Consider the following 17,193-nt stretch of genomic DNA (forward strand, 5'->3'; position numbering starts at 1 on the left):
GTACACAGGACACAGAACAGAAACATACACAGTTTTTTTCTTACATATTTACATCAAGGACAATGGTTACTATAAACAGAGTACTGTACAGTTATTAAATAAAATAAAATTAACTACAGATAAGAGGCAAACCCAGGTTGTAGTGTGAATCGGTTGATTAAATTATTGCAGTTACAGCGCAGATGTAAACATCGATGATTGTTGGGAGCAGTTTTGATTGCTTCATGCATAGATAAAGCTTGGTATCATCTGCATAGCAGTGAAAATGTATGCTATGCCCTCTAATAATGCTGCCTAAGGGAATTATTTATAATGTAAACAGAATTGGTCTTAGCGTGAAACTCTGTGGGTTCTATAATTAAATTTAGTATGTAAAGTGGGCTCTCCACTTAGGTGAAAAACATTTATGTGAACAAACTGGAGACTATTAGAAAGATATGATTTAATCTACTGCTGATCAATACCTGTAATACCTACAGCATGTTCTTATCGCTCTAATAGGATATTATGGTCAACAGTATCGAACGCTGCACTAAGGTCTAGCAGGACAAGCACAGAGATGAGTCCACTGTCAGAGGCCATAAAAAGATCATTTGTAACCTTCACTAAAGCTGTTTCTGTGCTGTGATGGGTTTTGAAACCTTCAAGCTTAAATTGGGTGCTTTCTGTGTTTAAGAAGCAATTTGAATGATCAAAGCTGAGAAGGATACACTCATACAAAGCGTACAATAAGGTGAAAACCAGTTTCTTTTTTTTTCTTGTTGTTTTCTTGTTTTCTGTTTTCTGTATCGACCTTCTGCTATGAGACATCCTTGTCTCATCGTTCATGTTTGTTTAGCAAACAGTGTCTAAGCTTAGTGCCCATATAAGGAAGTTGAACACTTGCATGCAAGATGAAACTGACAGATCACAATCGTTTCACTTCCACTCTAAGTTCCTACCCTGAAATGTATCAGCAGAAACGGCTGCCATCTTACCTTGCTGCCTTTTCTCAGTACGCTAAGCCTGTGTAAGTAATCACGCACTCAGTGCACTAATGATCCTACAGATGCAACAAGTAACCTACCACGTAACTCACTTCACTCCTCACGCCTCCTGCAGCTCTTTATCAGTATATAAAAACCCTGCAAAAGATTCTGGGATTACTCTTAAGAAATGTATGTGAAGAAATGCGACTTTCATTTTTTTGCTACTGAAAGCATGCTGTGTGGTTTGGCTTTGAGGTGTTTGAGAAAACCTAAGCCTATCATTTAACTCAATTATTGCGATTAATATCATTTGGCAGTAAAGTGCTTAATATCTACACTTTTAGATCTGCTTTCTAATAGAGCAGCCTTTATTTGGTTTGTTAGTTGGAACTAATTGGATTATTAAGCGAATGGGGTGGCTCTCGTTTAGAAGCTAGAGAAGGTCATCCACTAATCGGAAGGGTGGTGGTTTGATCCGTGGCTGCTCCAGTCTGTATGCCAAAGTATCCCTGGGCAAGATATCGAACCCTCAGTTCAGTTTATTGCCCACTGACAAACCTAGTGTGGTACTGAAGAGTGTGAAAGGTAAATATAATCGTTGTTGCTTTTCTACTCTACTTCAATACTGTGCATAACAACTACAGTACAGTTATAGTTAAACAGCATTGTATTTTCCTTTTATTAATTTATTTAGTTTTTGTATTGATATTGCCATGTCTCTGCATACATATGTGTGTGAAGGTATTGACTCAAAAAGTCAAGTAACAGTTGCTCAGCTGAATGTCTGAACGGAAGTATGGTACGTTATTGCACCTCTCTGTGGTTGCTGCTAGAGAAGTTCTTGTGATACAATGCTTCCTGTTTGTGAAGCAGGAAGAAGAACGTGAACACTCAAAGACGAGCAAGGGTTTTGCTCATGCAGACATTGTGCTGTGCAGTGACAACAGTCGAGATACAGGACGGAGACAAGGTACTGTTACCTGTTATTTATCCATATAAATGCAACTATAGAACAAGCTGACAATGCAATTGTTCCAAAAATGTTAAAGCAAACTCAGGCTGGTACTGCGGTGATTAGCATTTAATCAGAAAGTAAAAGACTGTTCATTTCCTTTACAAAACAGGATTTGTCTTTCTCTGTATAGTTCGTCATACAGGGTAAATACATCAAAAAGCACACAAAACATCCACACACCCATAAGCACCAAACAAAAAGAAAAAGGTGTGTCTTTATCCGGGGCGGCAGCAGTGCTCCTAATAACAGGTTGGAGCTGTACTAAAATTGTCAGTGATTGTCAGCTCATTTCATTTTTCAAGGAAGAATAACGAATGAAAGGAAAAAGCTGAATCCTTGGACCCTGTAGTGAGGGGATCTGATGTTATGCTGTTATTACTATGGTCACAAGTAAGTCGTCAATAATCATAAATTCTGTTACGTCCCTAACCTAGGGGTAATCTAGAAATAACATAAGGTGTGATTGCTGACACTAACCACTGCGTTGCCTGGCCTTTTCTTGGTCAGGCAACGCAGAGCAACTGAAGATACTACACAACAGTTTATTTGCTTCAGAGCAGTGGCAAAACATGTAAGAAAAATATGCAGCATAGTAATAAATAAAAAATTGTGACAATTAAAAAAAAAATTGTGTCTAGCAACAAAGATACAAGGAATACAAATTATCTCACAATATTCACGAATGGACTCCAGTAAAATGTAACTCATGATAATAGATCATAACCACTTGTAAGACTCATGATACTATCCCACTGAGACTAGAGTCTGACAGTGAAGGTATCAGCTGGAGCTGCAAACAATGATCCTATTATAATGTATGTGATAGTTAACAAAAATAGGTACTCTGTCTTGGATATTTCATGCTCAAAAATGATGAAGGCAAGCATTCGAATTTTAATATTTTTTGACCAGTATAAACATGGGGCCCTCTTCTGTTTACTGCTTAGCTGTCAAAAACTGTAATAATGACTTAGCAAAAGAGAAATGATGATGCGTGTGTATACAGCTTGGAAAAAATTAGTCTTTTTAAAGCTTGACAGCATCATATATACTTTCCTGATGACATCACACATGTCAAAGATGTCAAGTAAGGTTGGTTGTAAACACTTATGTACTCTATCAATTCTGCCTGACACAAATCATGAGAATTTGTGAGAATCATTAGAATCACCCAATAATCACACAGTGATCATCTTATTAGACAAAACATTTCAGTAGCGCTGGGCAATATGGACAAAAATATTACCACAACATTTTTTTCTGCATTGTATAAATTCATATTAGTATTCTAAGCTAGCATCTCTCTGGTTTGATACAAACTGAAAGAACATGTTAACATAAGTCAACATAAACATTTTTAATAACTAATAAGATTTATTTTCAACAACGGACACAAACCAAATACACAATTCTCTTAAATATTGTTTAATTTGTATACATGTTTTAAAAATACACTGAAATTAACTGGCAATAAAACAATGTGCAGCACTGTTTAACAGTGCAAACTGTTTTGCATTGTTAAACAGTGCTGAGTACTGATTTGCATTGTTTTATCAAGTCAAGTCAAGTGGCTTTATTGTCATTTCAACCATGTGCAGTGGTACAAACACAGTGAATCGAGACAACGTTCCCCCACAACCATGGTGATAAAATGTGTAGCACCAGCATGGTTTTGTGCTTGTGCAAGCATAAAACAATGCAAATCAAGGAATGGCTGATTACTAGCTGCAATTTCTTTTCTACCTCTTATACTTCTTCAAATAAAAGTATGAGGTAGGGAGTTGTCCAATCTAACAAATACATTTTCTGAATACTGACTCCTGTACATCAAATGTGGAAAAACAAAAAACAGTGCAAAGTCTGCATTACTAGCTGTGTTAACTATCTACCTTTAACTCCCCCAAATCTTCAAGAAAATTTAAATTTTAAATAAAAGTAATAAAATAGACGTTTCCTTAAAAATCAGGAAGTAGTTGGGGTTTTTTCAAGTTTTTAGAGTGTTTGAGTATTTGTAGTACCAATAACATGGAAATGTAGATATGTTTTGAAAAAAACTACAGTTTAAGAGTGAAAATATGTCATAATATTAACAAAAATGTGTAATGATGTGTGCTTATTTTATCCCTGAGATAATGAAGACAGAGACTCCTGGTCAGTTTGAGATGCCATACATGCATTTGTTTTCATTTATATGCTCAAATGCAGAACAAAACTCTACTGTCTCATTTTATATAGTCTGTGTGTACCGTGTGTGTGTGGGTGAGGTGTGTGTTTCTGTGTGTGTGAGTATATTTCACTGCGTGTGTGGACGGGTGGGTAAGAAAACCGCCTTGGTATTTTTGAAGGTGGTGTTACAGTAGAGAAGGAGATTCTGTATCTACTGAAGTCAGACAAGGTGGATTATTGTATTTGTATGTTGATGATCTTTCTGTCAAGTTAAATGATTGTAAGACTGATTGTATGGTGGGTAACCTTCTTATTAATCATTTAATGTACGCTGGTGATCTGTCATTTTGTCCCACTACAGTGCTGATTACTTAAGAGTTTGTGCTAGTTATGGTGCCCAGTATGATATTATGTTTAACCCTAAAAAGAGCGTTATTGTGATTGCTACAACTAAGCAGCATCAGAAGCTAAATGTTCCATGTTTTTATTCAGCACACCAAGTACTGGATGTGGTGAGTGTAATAATGTGAATTGTTGTCTGCAGGATAGTTTGTGTTGCTACACGGACGTTTTAGAGTGTAACACAAGAAAGTGAGTGTTGGGCCGGAACGTTAGGCTGTATGTTGTTGTGGTACATGGCAGAGAGTCAGTCTGAGTCACATGACTTGTTAATAAATCTTACTACCCTGTTGGGTAGGAAATAGATATTCTGGAGTCTGTCGTGAATGAGACCAGAATATAACAGTGAGCAAAGTGAAATACTTATTTCATATCTTCAGAAGTGATCTTTCTGAGGATGATGTTGTGAAGTGACAGTGCTGTAAGTTGTTACATGCAAGCTAATAGGTTGGCGGTGAATTTTACATGTGCACAGATGATGTCAATTGTTGCCTATTGTACAGTTTAAAGCTTTGACAGTTAAAACACGTGGTTACACAAGATCTATGTCAAGCTTTCATAAACGTTGGACCAAGTGTCTGTATATTTTGTGATAGTTTTTTTTTTTTTTCATTTAAATGACAAGGACCAGTCTTGTCTAAAATAAATAAATAAAATAAAGAAACATTTTTTTAAAAATTTGGCTCCATTTTGCAACAACTACTGATAAGCGCTATAGAACTGGAAAGTAAATATCACATTGAAGGTGTGTGCCAATCTCTCAACATCCATGTGAATTTTGGGAGAGACTGGACTAGATTTCTCTGAGTTATAGCAATTTCTTGCTTCATGGTGAAACATTGAAATTCGCCATGCTGCTAGGGTCATGCCCTTTGACGAAAACTCAGTTTTCGATGTAACTTTAAGACCAACTCCCTAAGGCTTTCCAGTTTGAGGCTGTTGCATTGAAGCTGTATCCCAAAATGTAAAACATCCTGCAAAAATACAAGGCGGACAATGGGCCCAGGAGAGTTTTGTGTCCTTCTTATTATGTTACACAGGTTTACCAAATTTCATTCTTGTAGCTCATACTATTGTCAAAGGAGTTTGCAAAGAAAAGCGTCTGGACTTCTTTAAGTTGCTTGAAGACGTTTCACCTCTCATCCGAGAAGCTTCTTCAGTTCTTCAGTTCTTCAGTTCAGTTAGGTTCAGAACTGAAGAAGCTTCTCGGATGAGAGGTGAAACGTCGTCAAGCAACTTAAAGAAGTCCAGACGCTTTTCTTTGCAAACTCCTTTGACTATGATGACCTGGATGACTGAGAACCTTCACAGACATAGCTCATACTATGTTTCCTTAGGACTTTCTAAATGCATAAGGTGCCATTTTGAAACTCTTATGTATGAAACCAATAAAATATGTAATATATGGCATATCAATCTGGATTCTCATCATGTCTGTCAAGTCTGCAGTTTGCAGAATCTGTCACTGAGTTGCAGCAGTTTCATGCTTCATTTTAAATGATTGAAATTTGGCGTGCTGCCATGACAATGCCCATTCACAAAAACCTCAAAAGCTTTGCAATTTAACATTCCAGCGATTCCATTCACTGAAGATCATGTTGATCTGATGAAATCCCTACAAGGAGTTTGTTAAAGTACGAGGCCCAGAAATGGCGAGATATGTAGCCAATATTACTCAGTAGACTCAAAATGGCCGACTTCCTGTTGGGTTCTAAGAGATTCTAGGAGATGGCTCTAAGAGACTGTTTTGATTGTGTTGATATTTTATATGAGGCTGTCAAATTTCAGATTTATAGATTAAACATAGTGCAGGGGCTGCTTTTTTGAAATTTTGTAATTATTTGTAATTTTGCAATTACAAAACTGCAGGTTTTGTCACTTTCCAACCAAAATTCACTGAACCAGCAGCAAAAGAAGACCAAGACTGCACTTCATGTCTGATAAACATTGTTATGAATTCTCTCTTACTTTGCAGTTTTGCTTCCACCAGAATAAAATCCCATTTCCTGCACAGCTCTATCTCTCAGTGTACTTTGAGACCAGTTTCCCATGGTTATTACGCACCGGTCTGCTGTTGTGTACAGTGTTGTCGGTTGCTGTTTTTGTTTTGTTCGTTTGTTTTTTCCCTAAAAACGACCTCTGACAAGAAAACCTAATTCCTGCTGTTCAATACGGGAGAAATTTCTACTTTCACAAATTATACCAAATTGCAATTCCTTAGCTATGTCTCCAATAAAACCTCTGTAACTTTGTGAAAAACAGAAAAGTTTCTGTTTTCACTTTCTACTGTAGAAATTTCATGTTTCTAACAACAGTTAAAAAACAGAAAAAGAAGAAGTTCATTGAATCGTGCTGACAGATTTCTTTATTTACCACAGCAGCTTTTTCTTTATTATGTAGAAAAACAGTTAAATATGTAACTTCTTTAGACTGAGTTTCACTGCTCCGGCCCACTTGAGATCAAAGTGTGCTGTATGTGGCCCATGATGTAAAATTGGTTTGACACCCCTGAACTAGATATAACAATTCAAATTAAGTCTTATACAATTTGAAATTACAGTGTCTACAGAAAAATTCCTTACAAAGAAGCTGACATATCCTAACTCTGATTCTAACCCAAGAGGTCTTTCTTAAGATGGTGGATTTTAAGAGAGTCCAGCCACCTTTAGGTTAAAACTATTTAGATTTTGAGTTTGTGACATGAAATGTTTCAAATGCACAATAAATTATGTTGTTTTTGTCTGTGTCTTTTGTACAGGTAGTTCATCAGCTGTGCACTGCTCACAGCCAAAGAGAAGAACTCTAAAGAGACAGGCCTGTGTTGACGACCCTATCCAAGAACAGCTGTGGGATCCCTGGGTTCGCTAGAACATCTCCTCTGAAAAGCTGCCTGAGAATCACTACCTACACGTTACAGACAGTAGTTACTGTTAATGTACACAGCCTTTCTGCCACAATGAATGACGAAGAGAATGTCCTTGAGGTCAATGACGCAGTCACAAATGTGACTTCACCTTCCACTATGACTCCTGACAATAAATCTGAAACTCCTTCAGAACTTAAAAAGGCGCCTCCAGTGGCACCCAAACCTGCCTGGTTTCGCCAGAGTCTGAGGAAAATTAAGGATGAGCAGGACCAGAAGACACAAGCAAAACCATCAGAGCAAACATCTGCTGCAGGCTTCAGCAGAAGCATTGGTATCAGATCTGCATCATCTGCAACCAACCAATCAATCAAGCAAAGGATTCACTCTTTTGAGACTTTTTCCAGTCCAGAAGCTCCAGAGAAGGGGAGCAACAGAAGACCAATGGCTCCTTCAACAACCCTCTCTCCAGTGGAGAAGGGACCCCGAGCCCCTTGCTCTTCCTATTTTGCCTCAAATGGAGATAATGTGAAGAACAAACCTGAATTTTCCAGAGAGATCCAGTCCAGAGATCCAGCACCTATTAAGGAGGAGGACAACATACCTGCCTCTGTTGCACCCTGTGCCATTGCCTCAGCCAGCAGTGAAGCTTGTCAAGAAGCAACAGAAAAGTCCTCTGAAGATGAAACTCATTTTAATCAGTCAGCCACTGATTCCATGTATTCTCAGACTATCAACACTGATGTGGAGTCAGGGATAAATGATTATCAGTCTGCTCCAGTGCATGACAACAGCGAAGCCTTACCCACCAAACTGGAGTCTGAGCTTGAAAGAGTGGATTCTGAGTATTCTGAAACATCTATGAGATCCAATCAAACTGAAGGTCAAAATACCTCTGACTGGACAGAGGAGGAAGGAAAGCTGTCAAGGACTACTCGGAATGCTGCTCCAACCACAGAGAGTAACACCGTGAGCAGCCCAGAGAGTGAAAGCTTAGGGAAAATAATTACCTTCAGTAATCAGGTAATCTCACACATGGGGGAAACTATATATTTTGTTTATTTTATATAGTCAAGGCTGAATATTCCCAAACTTGGGAATATTCAGCCTTAACATTTATCAGTACAGTATTATTTTGTTCCTCTACCAGCTTCACTTACATGAGTTACTACATCATAACTCCCCACAATTAAATGTAGTAACCCCTCCTTTATCAGCTGGGAACAAAAACATACAACACATGGAACAGAAACGTGAAAATGCACAGACTCACAAATCAACAATCTTTTTGTGGTGTTTGTGAGTAGGAGTGAGTGTCTTTGTATCTTTGTTTGTTATGAAATGTACTTGATAATGAGGGCGGGAAGTCATTATAGCGGCCCCCAGGAGCCAGAGGCAGACAGAGAAAGATCCGGGCCATCCATAGACCCCAGGAGTACAGAAGACCTAAGGCCACACATATTGGGGATAACTGTGTGTCCATCCCAGCAGGAAAAGGAGGGAGGCCCAATATACCCACGGCCAAAGGGTGAGAGTCCCAAAGAACCACAGGCGACGGGCAGTTGACCCCACCAGAGTCCCATCACCCTGGCAGGAACCCCCTGGCACTTTCTACAGGACTGAATACAAAACCATTATGTAAAAGTCCAGAGCCTCTGGGCTTTATTTGAGGATGATGGGAAATGACTCTACCATCACACAAAGCAAACATCAGTATAACGGTGTTCCTAAAGTGCTGGATTTGTTCATCTACAGTAGAGAAGGAGATTTCTCTCTGAGGGAGCTTCTGGTGAACACTGGTTGATCCCTGGGATGAGCTCAGATGATGTTTCTCTCCGTGGGTCAATAGAACATCTGACACAGGGCAGGTGTGATGAAAGAAAGGGAGGAAGTTTCTTCAACCTCTGCAACCAACAAACCCAGCTTGGTCCTAATGGTCTCCTTCACTCGTTTTCCTGCAGGGTGAATGTATGCTGTGTATCTGTTGTGTATGCTGTTACACCCCAGCCTAGAGGAAACCAGAGAGCAACACAAAAAGATCATGCCCCTGCTTCCTGGTCCCAAGGAAGGACCAAGGCTGCCACAGAGTTTGGAATTTTACAACAACCAAATATTTTATTAGTCTGGTGGGCATCACCAAAACAACAAACAAAAAGCTCTAGAAATAAAACAGAACTAACTTACCTATCATGAGGAATCCAAAAGAAAACACAGGCCTCGTACCTGTCTCCCTAACCTAAACAGAAGAATGGGTTTTGAAAGAAAAAGACTTCGCACCCCCCATAGCTACCACATAAATCAGAAAATCTTGATTTACAATATACAGATTCTAAATATTTGTTGGACTTCCCAGTGTAATTGTCTTTGTATGTTTACAGTTTCACCACAAAAACAACATGATTTTAAATTTGTGTCAGTCTGATTTAGTGTGTTTTTGTTACAGGTGTCACAAGCATTGATGTGCTCTTTGACCATCTGTGGAGGTAATCCTTCCTCCACAAACCTGCAGGACACCTCTTCGGTGGACTCCATTAACCAGCAGGAGTCTGATCCAGCCTTGGACACTTCAGGCAGAGGATTATCTTTCAGGTATCACTTCAGTTGAGACATCTGCAAAATGCACTTCTTTGTTATTTAACTTTTGTTCTCAAGGAATTAGGCTCAGGTTAACAAATACTCCCAGTTTAATCAGAGAAGCAGTAGTTAATTTTTCACTATCAAAAACATGTTAAATAGAGGACAGTTCTATACTTGTACCTATGCTTGCGCTCATGGGTAATTGACACTCCTCAGATCTAATGCCTTTCTGTCTCCATAAATACAGCCTATTGACTTTGAGGGAGTGCATCACTGATCGAGGGGAGGGTGGATTTCACAACGAGACTGCTTCTGTTTCTGCTTCTGCGCACTCTGTCATCTCAGCTATCCCTTCACAGGAAATACAGAAGATGATTCAGGAAGTTGAGGCTTTAGATGAAGAAACATTGAAGGTAAAAAAAAAGATAAACATGTTGTATATCACAGTTCCACTAATTCACAACATCTTTAGAGACAAGTTGTAAAAACTGTAAGATATTAACATTTTCAATTATACATCATGAAGTAACAAAATGTAACTTTAGTAACGGAGACAAAAAAAGACTGAAATAAAATATCTTCCTCCCAATTTTCTGTAATTAAATCCAACCCACCACGGCTTCCTGCTAAACAACAACCGAAAGGAACAAAATCCTGTGGAGACCGGGGACACCTCCTGCACTGCAAACAACAGAGGGTCTAACCAATTATCCCATTTGCATTCATCCTCGTGAATGAACTTGGGAAAAATTTACTTTAAAGTGTTATTCAGTTCCTTCACCACCCTGTCAGTCTGCGGGTGGTAGATGCTGACCAGAACAGATTTAATGCCCAGAAATTCATGCAGTTCCCTGTGAGGCAGAAATGGTGCGCTCAAGTGCTTGCTCCAAGGGGGTCATTTGATTGTTGGGGTTTTCTCTGTATTGTTATAGGGTCTTTATCTTACAATATAAAGGATCTTGAGGCAACTGCTGTTGTGATGTGGCAGAATATAAATGAAACTGGATCAAATTGAAATGGATATATAAGTGAATGACTGCAAAATAAATTTCATGGCAAATGGTAGAAATCTGCCATGACGCCACGGACACGCCTTTCAACGAAAGCTCAAAAGCATCATAATTTAACATTACCCAAGTATGGGGCCAAATATTAGGTTGGTCTGATATAATCCCTAGGAGGAGTTGGAAAATGTGTGGCCACAGGAAATTATACAATTGGTACTACAATTCAGATTCAGATTCAGAAGACTTTATTTATCCCCGAGGGGCAATTGAGAGACTGACCTTGCCGACCGTACATACAATACAGAAACATCACATTGGGGAGACAGGTCAGGCTAAGCAGCTGGCCGGTCAGCCACACGAGCAGCGACCCAGAACCGAACAATGGAAAATACACAACATCAGGAAAGACAAGGAGAAAAAATAACTCCCCCCAGATTGAGCTCCAACAGGGAGATCAGTTTGAGAACAGAAAAAAAACACCTCTGTGCATAGCACATGAAAAACTCTTAATACACCATCGAAACACATGACAAGCAACAGGGGTGGGTAAAGGGTGAGAGACAGCCAATGTAGACAGCGCATCCGGGCCTGCAGCATAAGCGCTGGTCTCCTTGATCCACCGTCAGCATCGAAAGGGAATAAGCGTCGAAGGCGTTTGGAGGGGGAGGGGGGTATGAGTGTATATCTGCGTGTGTGTGTGTGTGTGTGTGTGTGTGTGTGTGTGTGTGTCCAGAGTTCAGCTGAGACAGTGTCCTTTGTCCTGCCAGGCTAAGTAAACAGTCTTCCAGCCAACCCAGGTGGCCTTGCATAGAAAGGGAAGAACAGTCTAAACACAGTCGTTATCAGGGTGTTGTTGTTCAGCTCCAGCCTTGAGACCACAGCTGGCGCCGAAGGGGTCTCCACATGAAGTGATGGTGGTTTTTACTTTAGTGCGAACAACTCATGTGAATTTCAAAGCTGTTCTAACAGTCCGACACTGATCTTTCAATCTCCCGTTGGAGAGCCGCGAGCTTCTCCATGATGTTATCAATCTTGCGCTCAAAGAGCAGATTCTGAGAACTCACGACCGCCGTGAGCTTCTCCACGATGTAATCCAATTTTCGCTCAGAGGTCTTATTCTGAGTGTTTACGGCAGCCTCAAGCTTCTCCAAGATCTTGGCATATTACACATGTGTACCAAAATTCATTAACGTTGATCAAACTGTGCACTACATGTCTGTAGTACTTTGATAAGGATGTTGTAAGTGGCACTATTGAGCAATTTTGAAATGCCCTTATCCAAGACCAATAAAGTACACATATTTTCACCAGACATGTTGAAAGATAGGTTGAGGATTTAACATTTCTCTTGAACAATACGTTTGTCACTGTATAAATAAAAAAATATTTTATTTATACAGTGCTGTAATCACCACAACTGTCGCCTCAAGGTGCTTTATATTGTAAGACAGACCCCACGATAACACATACAGAGAAAAACCCACCAATCATATGACCCCCTATGAGCAAGCACTTTGGCAACAGTGGGAAGGAAAAACTCCCTTTTAACAGGAAGAAACCTCCGGCAGAACCAGGCTCAGGGAGGGGCGGGGCCATCTGCTGTGACCAGTTGGGGTGAGAGAAGGAAGACAGGATAAAGACATGCTGTGGAAGAGAGACAGAGATTAATAATATTTCATGATTAAATGCAGAGTGGTGTGGGATGAGGGATACTGAAAAATGTTAACAGATTATTGATAATTGATTTTGTTGAAGCACGCTGTGCAATTTGCCCTCTGGTAATGAATTTTCCTATATAATAAAATTGCTAGATTTTCTTTACCACACAATATCGTACATGCACTAAATATGTTTTCAGTGTCATAGTTTACTGGATTCTGCTATATTGTGTAGGATATTGTAGTTGGTGTTTGGAACAAAATGACATATTTCAAACCTGTTTTGAACCTTTTAAATTGGCCTCTGTCAATATATTATATTGTACATATTTTAATATTAAACTATGCCCTACAGTGAATCTTAAAAACTGTCCTGAAACTAAATATTAAAAAAAACAACAAACCCTCAAAATTCAAATAAGGAAGTGCAACATTTCATATGTATAAATATTACATGTAAAAATATTACATTTGAAAAACATGGTCCAGAAAATAGAAAATGTGTGGATTACTGTTGAAAAAAATGCCCGCTCAAGTAAACCTGCATCTTTCCACAGCAACTAGTGGACATTCATGTTGTGATTCTTCATAAAGACGAGGGAGCTGGGCTTGGCTTTAGCATTGCTGGAGGGTCTGATCTGGAGAACAAAGCTGTTACTGTAAGATACACACTACACATTTATATTAATGAATTGTAATCTATTTTTTTACAAAAATGTTTTGTCTAATGTGAAATAAGAAGCCTTGCAACTGTATTCACTGAAACGTTGGCATTAGTTTAAAATGCAATGCAAGTAATGTGCAATCGACACCTGTGAATATCCACTGAAAAGAATGTTTAAAAGAAAAAATGAAATGGTGATTGACAGCAAATCAGGTCATCGAATTGCAAGCCCACATCAACTGATTGCTCAGCTGGTATTTTGCGACATATTCAGCTGGCTTCACCAACAGATAGTAAATGGTAAATGGCCTGCATTTGTATAGCGCTTCCCTAAGGGCCCCAAAGCGCTTTACACTACATTCAGTCATCCACACACTCACACACTGGTGATGGCAAGCTACATTGTAGCCACAGCTGCCCTGGGGCGCACTGACAGAGGCGAGGCTGCCGAACACTGGCGCCACCACCACCAGTAGGCAAACATGGGGTTAGTATCTTGCCCAAGGATATTTGGCATGCAGCCAGGAGGCAGCCTGGGATCGAACCACCAACCTTTTGATTAGTGGCTGACCTGCTCTGCCACCTGAGCTAACAGATATATCCGTCACATCTGTTGGTGATAATGAACCATACCATCCATCTATTTTCTTCCGTTTATCTGGGCCCGGGTTGCGTGAGAAGCAGAGAAGCCCAGACCTCCCTCTCCCTAGCCACCTCCTCTAGCTTGTCCGGGGGAACACCAAGGCATTCCCAGGCCAGCCAAAACATATAATCTCTCCATTGTCCTGGGTCTGCCCCTGCGCCTCCGCCCAGTGGGACATGCTGGACCACTGAACCACCTCCGCTGCCTCCTTTCAGTGTAGAAAAGTAGAAGCTCTACTCCCATAGATACTTACTCCAATCTAGTCAGGATTTGAGTTATCCACAGTGTGTTGGTCAAATCTGGCTTTATTCATTTTTATATCAATCTAACAAAACAACAATAAAACAAATATGAAATCAATTTCTCCCATACTGTGTTAAGGCTAGTTGTACCTGATCTTTGAATTTGCCAGTGTTTCCTACATGTGTCTATGTGTGTCTCACTGACTATCTTGTGTTTAGGTCCACAAAGTGTTTCTCAGTGGCCTGGCAGCTCAGGAGGGCACTATTCAGAAAGGTGATGAGATATTGTCTATAAATGGACAAACACTGTGGGGTGTCACGCACACTGATGCCACCACTGCTCTGCGTCAGGCCCGGAATCTGAAGCTGGCTGTGGTTGTCATCTGCAAGAGAGTCATGGAGGAGGGAAGAGAGGAAGGAAGCTGTAGGAGTGAAGAACCAAATCCTGCTGGTCAGTCAGACAGCTGGGAATCCATTTATTATCTGCAATTTGTTGTAGCAGAAATCACACAACCATCAAGCAAAATGCAATCCTTCTAAAACATTGGGAATCTGTGCAAAATAAATAAAAACAGAATGTAAAGACTGTAAATATCATACACATATGTTTTATTCACAGCAGAACACAGAAAACATCAAATGTGTAAACCGAGGAACATTGAGGGGGGGGGGGGATTTTTACAGAATGTATGCAGACATAGCTCTGTAGGTTTACCCAGGTCAGAATAGACATTTTTATTATCAAATACTATGCAGGCTACATATACCCTGTGTCTTTGCTGTGTCGCAGTGGAGGAATGGGGTGCTCCAATGACTGTGGAGCTGGAGAAATGTGCTGGTGGTGTTGGCTTTACTCTAGAGGGAGGAAAAGGCTCAATCCATGGAGACAGACCTTTAGTCATCAACAGGATCTTTACAGGTACACTCACGAAGCTGGCAGTATTTACAAAAAACGTTATCAATAGTGTTTCTTTCGTACTTTAGTTTGAGAAAAAAAAAAAACGAGTTTGCTTCCAAAAAATTAGAGCAGTAATGTTATAATATTTGGACAAATGTCTTTTGGATATTTCAGGGGGAGCGGCAGAGCAGAGTGGTCTGCAGAGTGGAGATGAAGTGTTGCAGGTCCAGGGAATGAGTCTGCAGGACATGACTCGATTTGAGGCATGGAACATGATCAAGGCTTTGCCTGAAGGACCCATCACAGTGGTCCTCAAGAGGAGGCTGGGGGGTGCAGAATGACTGGCACAGCTTATGGGTGCTGATTGAAGTAAAAAACAAAAAAACAAAAACAAAAACCCCAAGACAAACAACAACAAAAAAAACAACAAACAAAAAAAACACAGCAGCCTCAGTAGCAATCAAGGACACAGATGTTGGACTTTTTCTCTTTTTTTGTTTTTTAAAAAATCTCACCAGGTTAATAATTCTTTTAGTTTTATACCAAAGACATTGCCAAAGGGTTCATTTTTATGCAGTAATTTTGCATCTACTTAATTTGAATTTCAGAAGAAAATAGTGAAATTTCACAAGTTGTTGCTTTCCAATCTTGTGGCGAGAAAAAGGAAATGCCCCACATATGCAAATAAGACTCTCAAATAAAACTGTCAAATTGGTTAAAGAAACACAAAACAAACACAAAAGATTACTGTTCCAAAAAACAATATTTCTCAGAATTAAAGGACAACTGCACATGTCGAGAAATAATACAAAACCCAGTTAATTGGCAATGGTTTGAACACTGAAAGGTTCATTTTGCTTTAACTTGCTTGCTTAATGATATTTGTACAGATAATAGCTTGTAATGTGGCAACAAACAAAATCAATTTGGAATCTGGAGGCAGCTCAACACCCAAACAACTGCAGGTACCTGTACCTTCCTACTGCTGCTGGAGCTTGACACTGAATCTTATTAAGAGATTAAATTAATTACAGAAATTGTTATACTGGATTGAATTTTATTTTTAAATTAATAAAAAAGTTTCTGTGCTCACAGTCTAAGTCATGTGCCTGAAATAACAATATTAATGGTAATTTTTATAGATGATTACTAGTGTCTTTGCAAGTTTGTGAAGACATTTTTTTTCTCCATGACACCTACAAAGTTGTATTTAGCCTGTGTTTGTCACCATTGTCCAATCACATATGTACCACGTGAAAACCTGAAATTAGACACTGGACTATATTTGAAGGTATGCGATAACCAGCAGTTTCACTCCCTTTGCCACCAATCAGGTCATATGAACAACTTCCTGTATCTTCAATAAATGGCTTTAGTCACTGGGATTCAGGTGATGTCTGATTTTTTTCCCCCTCCTCCTTGCTACCACAGCTGCCTTTGAAATTGACAATTGCTTGAGATTTTTGATGAAATTTGAAAGAGACTTAAAAAACTACAGAAAACAGCCACAACAAAAGAAACACCTTTAACAATGCAACTGAATACAGCAGTCCTCTGCTGGGATGTTATAGTGCTCTCATGAAATTTGTCATGTTTTAAGTAAAGGTGTTTTTAATGTCCCTGTATGTTTCATCTTTAACAGAATGAAAAACAAATATGCAGTCATAAGTAAGTAAGTAAGTTAAGTAAGTTTTTACTAGTTTTGCATTTTGCTAGGATCAGTGTCACTATAGTTAGTGTGAAGTGATACTTGGACCCTACAGATGTTGCACAGGTAGTCCAAATCCTCCAATCACATCAATACGTGTCATAGGCAGAAGGTTTGCTCAAGAGCATGGAGGAGAGTCCAGGAGATAGCCAGAGAGCTGGACAGGTTCTAACACATCAGCAGGACCATTACCTGCTTCTTTATTCAAGGAGAAACAGGATGAGCACTGGAAGAGCTCTACACAAAGATTTCTTGGATATTGACATTCTACCAGCAGGCCAATGGTGTGAATGTCTTTGACAAAACAATCAATAATGGATTAGGAAAAAAAATGTGATCTTGTATTCTGACATTTCAACTTGAAAAAGTTTTTCCACACACTTTT

General features: G+C 39.4%; 1 protein-coding gene across 1 annotated transcript; it reads left to right on the top strand.

Annotated features, from left to right (window-relative positions):
* The first annotated feature begins 1,841 nt into the window (after nt 1-1,841).
* On the top strand, nt 1,842-16,485 carry il16 (interleukin 16). The gene is made up of 8 exons (XM_005463532.3): nt 1,842-1,938; nt 7,307-8,434; nt 9,855-10,000; nt 10,236-10,401; nt 13,211-13,312; nt 14,422-14,653; nt 14,993-15,121; nt 15,275-16,485. Exons 2-8 carry the CDS (start codon nt 7,505-7,507, stop codon nt 15,439-15,441), a joined length of 1,872 nt encoding a protein of 623 aa, XP_005463589.1. The 5' UTR covers nt 1,842-1,938; nt 7,307-7,504; the 3' UTR covers nt 15,442-16,485.
* The last annotated feature ends 708 nt before the right edge of the window (nt 16,486-17,193 follow it).

Source organism: Oreochromis niloticus, linkage group LG1 (genome assembly GCF_001858045.2).
Source record: "Oreochromis niloticus isolate F11D_XX linkage group LG1, O_niloticus_UMD_NMBU, whole genome shotgun sequence".
NCBI classification, from domain to species: domain Eukaryota; kingdom Metazoa; phylum Chordata; class Actinopteri; order Cichliformes; family Cichlidae; genus Oreochromis; species Oreochromis niloticus.